Consider the following 8,419-nt stretch of genomic DNA (forward strand, 5'->3'; position numbering starts at 1 on the left):
AGGAGAGGCTGAGGGAACTGGGATTGTTTAGTCTGCAGAAGAGAAGAATGAGGGGGGATTTGATAGCTGCTTTCAACTACCTGAAAGGGGGTTCCAAAGAGGATAGAGCTAGACTGTTCTCAGTGGTACCAGATGACGGAACAAGGAGTAATGGTCTCAAGTTGCAATAGGGGAGGTTTAGGTTGGATATTAGGAAAAACTTTTTCACTAGGAGGGTGGTGAAGCACTGGAATGGGTTACCTAGGGAGGTAGTGGAATCTCTTTCCTTAGGGGTTTTCAGATCAGGCTTGACATAGCCCTGGCTGGGACAATTTAGTTGGGGATTGGTCCTGCTTTAAGCAGGGAGTTGGACTAGATGACCTCCTGAGGTCCCTTCCAACCCTCATATTCTATGATTCTGCCAATGATATCCCACAATTCTCTCACACCAACATATTGGGCAAGCTGTGGTGCGAGGAGAGCAAGATCCATTACTTTGGCAGCGGTACTAGAAACCTGCATATTTATGAAGCCACAGAGGCTGGTGGCACTGAGGATCCACGATACTGGTAATCAGGCCTGGGAACAAAGTAAGTACCACAAGACTGCCTATTGCAAAGTGAAGGATGGGAATGGTACATCAGGGAACAACTCAGCTTGCTACTCCTACTACAAGGAATTTGACTGATTGTTGGGAACTGCACACAGAACAGAGTCAACAGTCCTGCACGACAGTCTGCTGAGCAGGGATAGCATGCTTATAAACCCAGGAAAAAAGGAAGCAAGGACAAGGGACACTCCTGGAAGACAGCCTGGAGTTGCACAGAATAGACCACAATGCTGCCACCTGGCTTAGATCAGGCTACACAGGAGGATCAGATATTGGACATCCTGGGTCAATATTTGGAGGACCTGTTTGGGGATGACACTGGGGAGCAGTGAGGAAGAAACAGCACAATAAACCCTGGAGCCAGAGTCTGGTATGTAGCAGTCACCATTTTTAGTGTTATTGCTATTAAGAATGAGTGTGGGGGGGGATTTCCAAATTATGCCCAATATAATTGTCATTACATGCTGGGTGTGTGTGTGGATTTTGCTTGTGAGGCCAGTAGCCATGCCATTTTTTAAAACCACTTCAGCCTGACACCATTTGGAATGTAAGATGGATTCCAGGACCGGAAAAAAAATTAAACAAGCAGCAAGCATTAACTTTTTACTAGAAACACATAGTTATTGTTTGAAAGAGGTTTGGAGTATTAGCCTTCTGAAGCACAGATTCATATTTTCTTTTGCATGTACAATTCTGTTTATAAGTTGGCTATGCCAGAATGCCCTCCTGGCACAGCTGTAGTCCCTTGTGTTGCCTGGATTAATCAGTCGTATTTGCAGTGGTGGATGTACTTAGTCTCTGCGGCCAGGGCCGGTGCAAGAAAGTTTTGCGCCCACGCGAAACTTCCACCGTGCGCCCCCCGTGGCAGCTCCCTGTCCCCACTCCGCTCTGAGGCACGTCCCCCCCCCGCAGCTGCTCCCTGCCCCCTGTGGCAGCTCCCCAACCCCTGGCCCAGGGAGCTCTGCGGTACCTCCCAACCCTAGCTCACCTCTGCTCCGCATCCTCTCCGAGCATGCTGTCCTGCTCTAATTCTTCTCCCAGGCTTGCGGCGCCAAACAGCTGATTGGCAAGCTGATTGGCGCCGCAAGCCTGGGAAGCGGGAGAAGCAAAGCAGCGACTGCACGGTGGAACCCCCGGGCTGCCGGCAGCACGCTGACCCAGGGGAACCCCTGGGCTGCCAGCTGCTGGTGGTGGCACGCTGACCCAGGGGAACCCCAGGGCTGCCGGCTGCCAGCAGCGGCGCGCTGACCCAAGGGAACTCCTAGGCTGCCAGCTGCAGCACGTTGACTCAGGGGAATCCCTGGGCTGCTGGCTGCCGGTGGTGGTGCGCTGACCCAGGGGAATCCCTGGGCTGCTGGCAACAGCTCAGACTCCCTCTCTCTTCCAGGATAGTGGCTGCTCAAACACTTAAAATAAAATTAGGGGGCACTGCTTTTTGGCGCCCCCAAATCTTGGCGCCCTAGGCAACCGCCTAGTCCGCCTAAATGGTAGCACCGGCCCTGTCTGGGGCCCTGTAGTGGGGTGGACCCCCCTGCCCCAATCCTGCCCTGAAGGGTTAAAAACAGCCCTGGGAGGGGGCTGTGGCTGGAGAAAGCAGCTTTTAGGCTGGGCTGATTGAGGGAAGCAGCTGCAGCTGGGGCCATGCCTCAAACAGACTCAGCTGGCCCTATAAAGGCAGAGAAGCCAAGGACAGACAGAGAGTCTCTCTCTGCAATCAGAGAGAGAAGGGCCGGGCTGCAAGGAGATAGAGACAGAGTACCTGAGTGAAGCAGGGCTGGGGAAAGGCTGAGGAGCTCCAGCCTGGAAAGCCCCAGGCTGTGGCCTAGCACTGGGCTAAAAGGTACTGGGGGTTGCAGAGGGCAGTCCAAGGGTAGGCAAAGGCAGCAGGTCCAAACTCAACCTTGCCAGTGATGAGTGGCTGATACTGCATTCTGCCCCAGGGTGTGGGGGCTAGATGATGACTGCCAGTAGCCTGATACTGAGGTGAGATGAGGTGGGGATAGTAGGTGGGAGTTCCCCTAGGAGGGGGAGATCCTGAGAGAAAGGGGTTACTGCCAGGGGGCAGCACCCCAGCTAACAGGGCACTGGGGTCTGGGAGAGACACAGGGACCAGAGGATGCTCTGGAACTGGAACGAGCTAATTCCCGAAGTCACCAGTAGGAGGTGCCGCAGGGGTGAGTCTGTACCTCTACAGGCCCTGTCTGGTCATAGCATGCTGTCTGAGCTGTCGCAGTACTTGTAAGAGTGGCCGACGTTCTGGCCTGGATAAAGGGCAGATATGAGGTATGTGTATCAATGCAAAGTACATGCTCAAAGATGAGCTTGGAAAGCATGGGTTTGCATGCGCAGATACATGAATATGGGTCTACTATGCGGTGTGGACACAGCCTTAGTGAAATGAGTGGGTGGCATGCATCATTGTTTGAGAGCAGACATATTGATAGTCTTCACATCAAACTGCTGTGACTAAAGACCATCTGAACAATATGTACTGCTTTTAAACAGAAGTGAAGAGCTTACGTATGGTATCTCACATCTAACATCCTTACTACTATTCAAATAACATTCTAAAATCTGGAAGTCTAACCCTACAAGTTACTTAAAAATATTTATATATACCCACCTTTCCTTTATATTTGTTTGCAATCCAGTTACAAAGAGTTGTTTTTCCAGACAATGGAGGTCCAAATACTACTACTTTACAAGGAGGAAGTGGCATAGGTGGTAGCAGATAGGGACGTGGATTCAACATAAATTCTCTCAATGCTTCTTGAGATGAAAATAAATACATTTTACCTAGGAAACTTTAAAAAAAATTGAAAAATATACATGGTGAATCTTAAAACATAGATCTAACACCCAAATCATACTAAATTCTGCTTACCTGACAGCTAAATCTGGAAGCCCCATTACAATGTTACCCTCTTTTAAAGCTACAGGACATGCTCGACCCCACCTACTTCTGCACCATCGGTATCTAGGTGCTATTATTTTGAAGGATGAAAGAGTCCGGAAAAGTTCATCCTGTTAATTAGAACAACAATAAAAGTATATGTACCTTTTCTCCTATAATTTGTATATGCCCTATTTTGTGTGGTTTAACATTGTGAAATGTTTTTTAAGCAAGTGAGTATACCCTTCTTAAAGAACTTTTGCATTGTGCTTAGTAGCTATTTTAAAACCAAAATTTGTGAATTCATTATGTTTTTTTTCAGACTAGCAGTACGCCACTGTAAGGAATAACTATCTGAGATATTTCATTTTTAAACATAACCCTGTTTTTTTTTTTAAATGATTTGTAGTAAAAACCAATATACATTTTTAAAAGAGTATGAAGCATTAATAACTTACATTATATCTTCAGAGCTGGCATTACTAAAAGACTCAATAATAAACTAAAGGAAAGTTTTAAATGCTAATTTTAAAGAGAGGAAGCGAGTCATAAGAGATTGGAGAAAGAAAATCTTAAATACACTGGGCAGTACAAGTAATCCCTAGCTAAGGAGATTGGTATTGAAGGGGCAAAGAGGAGACGCAAACACCTGAGTTCTAGGTTTATGAAATGGAAATGCCAATTATGATATATTGGTTGTTTGATAGAACTATTTGCAAGGCATATCAAACAGAGGATGGGAATCATATTCATTACCAAAATTACTTTTTGTCTTTCTGAATACACAGGAATCTTACTCATTCTCAGGGTCTAATAAAGATGTATTTTTGTAAAAATATCTCTTTTCCTGTAAAAGTAACTATACCCAGGAAGGTCTCACTAGTAACTTTTCAAATCTTTGCTGATTTGGTGACACAACAGGAAAGATCACTATGCATGCTTATTAGTATAAAGGATGTCAAAGGATATCACACTGATGAGCCCTAAGAATTGTCTGTCTGTAAGGCCTGGTCTACACTATGCTGTTAAACTGATTTTAACAGCGTTAAATCGATTTAACGCTGCACCCGTCCACACTACACTGCTCTTTATATCAATTTAAAGGGCTCTTTAAATCGTTCTGAACTCTACAAAGGGTAGTAACGCTAAAATCGATATTACTATTCGGATGCGGTTAGTGTGAGCAATCGATGTATATTGGCCTCATTATTTTACAGTAGCTACCCACAGGTGCACCGCTCCAGAATCGACGCTAGCCTCGGACCATGGACGCACACCACCGAATTAATGTGCTTAGTGTGTGACGCGCACAATCGACTTATATATCTGTTTTATAAAAATCGGTTTAAGCTAATTCGATTTATCCTCTAGTGTAGAGTAGCCTAAGACTCCATGTTCTCAGTGGCACATAGAAGGGCCACAGGACTTATCTTTTTCAGAGAGATCCCCTAAAGAAATCACGCACACAATGATGAAGATAGAAGAGGTCAAACTAAATCTATCTTATTTCTACTTTTAGATAAGTAAAATGTGTTTGCTTTTGAAGAAGCACATAGGGTTTTTATTTTTTATCAGATGTCACAAAGCTCCGGGGGCGGGGGGGGGAATGGAAATGGTATTGAAACCACCTGCTGATGGGATTTTTATTCTTTGACCAACTTTTTTTTTTTCAAAAAATCTGTTTTTATGACGTATCAGAGGGTAGCCTTGTTAGTCTGGATCTGTAAAGCAGCAAAGAGTCCTGTGGACCTTATTAGACTAATGACGTATTGGAGCTGAGCTTTCATGGTGAATACCCACTGTTTGTCGGATGCTGTAGTGGAAATTTCCAGAGGCAGGTATATAATGTAAGCAAGAATTAGCTGGAGATAATGAGGTTAGTTCAATAGAAGGGGATAGGCCTCTTCACCAGTTGAGGGGTGAACACCAAGGGAAGAGAAACTGATTTGTTTGCAAGCCATTCACGTCTTTGTTTATCTGAGCTGATGGTGTAAATTTGCCGGCTGACTGAAGCCAGCAGTTCTCTTTTGAAGTCTGGTCCTGACGTATTTTTGCGCCACGATGTACGTTGAAATCTTGCTGATTATGTGTCCAGGGAGATTGAAAGTGTTCTCCTAACAGGTTTTTCGTATCTTGCCATTCCTAATATCTGATTTGTGTCCATTTATCCTTTTACGCGTAGGGGCTGTCCTAGTTTGGCCATGACATCAGCCAGAGAGGCTTAAGCGTGGCGCCTGGATGGCGGCAGTATTACATCTGGTGGACGTGCTAGGGTGAATGAACGCTGATGGTGTGGCTGTTAGGTCTTGTGATGGGTTGGCTGGGTGAGATTATGTGGCAGAGTTGCATTGAGGTTGTGTTGCATGGATTGTGTCCTGAGTTAAAAGATTACGATGTGTGTGTGTGTAGTTCACTGGTGAGAAATTGCTCAGGTTGTCAGGTTGTTAGTTGGGGCAGAGGACTGGCCTGCCACCAAAGTCTGGAGATTATGAGGGAATATTGTCCAGGATGGATGTAGATCCCGATGATGCGTGGAGGGTTTTTAGCTGGAGACTATATGGCGATGGCCAGTGGAGCCTCTTCTGGTTTCTTTCCTGGCTTGTCTGTAGTAGGAGGTCTGAGTAATGTTGGCTCTGTTGATCTGTTTTCTTTATTCCCGTGCGGGTATGTATGTTTTGAGAATGTTGGTGAGAGATTCTTGTAGGTGTTTGGTTCTCTGTGCTGAGGGGTTGGGAGCAGATGCAGGTTGACCCCATGGCTGGCGTCAGACAGCATCGTGTGGTGCTCTGTTGTCGCTCATGAGCAGGTCTGAACTGATCAAAAGTAGGCGCAGACAACTCGTTCGCAATTACCAACATTTTACAGGCCATTCCCTCAGATTCCCACTCAGGAATACGACTAAGAAACGCACCCATCTACTCACCCGCCCCGGACACTTCACGCTACCACTGAGCAAACCTGGAACAAAGTCACAGTATCCTGAGAGCCCAGATCAGGGTTATTTCTAGGTCTGATACCGCAAGTCCACCAAACCGGAAATCCGGATGTCCCATCAATCTCACGGCACTGCCTGCTCAGAAGGACTGTCGGAATATGTGGACGCTCTACTCAGACTTCTATGCACCATGCATCTCCCAGCTATCTCCGTGACACACTGATTTCCTGAGAAAACTCAATGCATTGGTGGACTTCCAGCAAAACACCATCCTCGTTAGCCACCACTGCAGTGTAGAGCTCCTCTACACACAACACAGACCCACAACAAGATGGGAATTATCAGCGTCGAGGAACAGCATCCTGCTGATGCCACAGCACAACTGGTTTGCTGAGCTTCTGTGCCTTCTATCGTCACAACCCAATTATTCAATCTGATGACAATATATACTCCAGACTAGTGGCAGCGCTATGGGTACCCGCATGGCCGCGATAATATGCCACATTTTTATGGCTGACCCTGGAAACAATGTCCTCATCTCTCATCCACTTCACGCCCCTTCTCCTACCTAACTACATGATGAGCATCTGGCTCGATCTGGACCGCATGGGAAGGAGACTCGTGAAAGTAATTCCACCGCGATATCAAGTTCCACCGCATCCCATAACCTCAGCGTCGATCCAATCTACACGGGAGGTCCACTTCCTAGACACCACGGTGCAAGTAAGTGATGGTCACGTTAACACCACCCTATACCGAAAACCCATCGACCGCTATTCCTACCTTCATGCCTCCAGCTTCCATTCTGGACACACCACATGATCCATTTTCTACAGCAGGGGTCGGCAACGTATGGCATGCGTGCCAAAGATGGCATGCATGCCAATTTTTAATGGCACGCTGGGGCCTGCCGGGACCCCAGTATGCCATTAAAAATCCTACCGACACGGCAAGCTGCAGGGTCCGCGCTCCTGGGTCGGAGTGACTGGCCGAGCACAGCAAGCCGCCGGCCCCTCTCCTGCCTTCCCCCCACTTCCCCTGGAGCCCTGCTGCCATGCACAGGGCTCTGGGGGCCGCGGCTGCACACTCCCATGGGGCAGCGTTTGGTTCCGTGAGAAGGAAAAGATGCTCCTTGCTCATCCGGAGCCCTGCCACCGTGTGCAGCCCCGCTCTGCCCCTCAGAGCCTCATGGTAAGGAGTTTGGGGCTGGGGAGGGTTGGATAAGGGGTGGGGGCAGTCAAGGAACAGGATGGGTTGGATGGGGGGTGGGATCCCGGGGGGGTGATTGGGGCGGGGGTCTCTGGAGGTGGCAGTCAGGGAGCAGGGGGGGTTGGATGGGGCATGGGAGTCCCGGGGTCTGTTTGGGGGGTGGATAGGGATCAGGGCTGTCAGGGGACAGGGAGCAAGGAGGGTCCTGGGGAGGCAGTTAAGGTGGGAGGGGTCTCTGGAGGGGATGGTCAGGGGACAAGGAGCTGGGGGGGTTGGATAAGTCGGGAGTTCTGGGGGGGCTGTCAGGAGGTAGGGGTGTGGAGAGGGGTTGGGCGAGCAGGGGGGTGTTGTATGGGTCCAGAGTTTTGGGGGTCCTATCAGGGGGCGGGAAGCGGTTAGATAGGCATGGGAGTCCGGGGGGGTCGGTCTGGAGGTGGGGGTGTGGATAAGGGTTGGGGCAGTCAGGGGACAGCTAGGGGGTAGGGTACTAAGGGGGCTGTCAGGGGACAAGGGGCAGGGAGACTTAGATAGGGGGTGAGGTCCCAGGAGGGGGTAGTTGGGATAAGGAGCAGGGGTGGTTGGGGGTTCTGGAGGGGGCAGTCACCCAGCTCTCTGTCCTGAGCATTGCACCCCCACACTCCCCCCAGGCTCCTGCCCTGAGCTCTGTACCATCCAGGTTTCTGACTCCTTCACCCCCCTGCATGACCCCAGCCCTGAGTCTGGCACCCCCACACATCCCCACCCCCCACCCTGACACCTGCACCCCCCTCACATGACCCCAGCCCTCTGCCCT

General features: G+C 49.0%; 1 protein-coding gene across 1 annotated transcript in view; it reads right to left on the minus strand.

Moving 5' to 3' along the window:
* Positions 1–8,419, minus strand: part of AK9 (adenylate kinase 9) — a 244,988-nt gene that overhangs the window by 183,699 nt on the left and 52,870 nt on the right. Inside the window, exons 11-12 of the mRNA XM_075064564.1 lie at positions 3,474–3,613; positions 3,213–3,393 (exon numbers count right to left, since the gene is read on the minus strand). Coding sequence (XP_074920665.1) covers positions 3,213–3,393; positions 3,474–3,613 — 321 coding nt within the window. The remainder of the gene's footprint in view (positions 1–3,212; positions 3,394–3,473; positions 3,614–8,419) is intronic.

This window comes from Chelonoidis abingdonii, chromosome 3 (genome assembly GCF_003597395.2).
Source record: "Chelonoidis abingdonii isolate Lonesome George chromosome 3, CheloAbing_2.0, whole genome shotgun sequence".
Lineage (NCBI taxonomy): Eukaryota > Metazoa > Chordata > Testudines > Testudinidae > Chelonoidis > Chelonoidis abingdonii.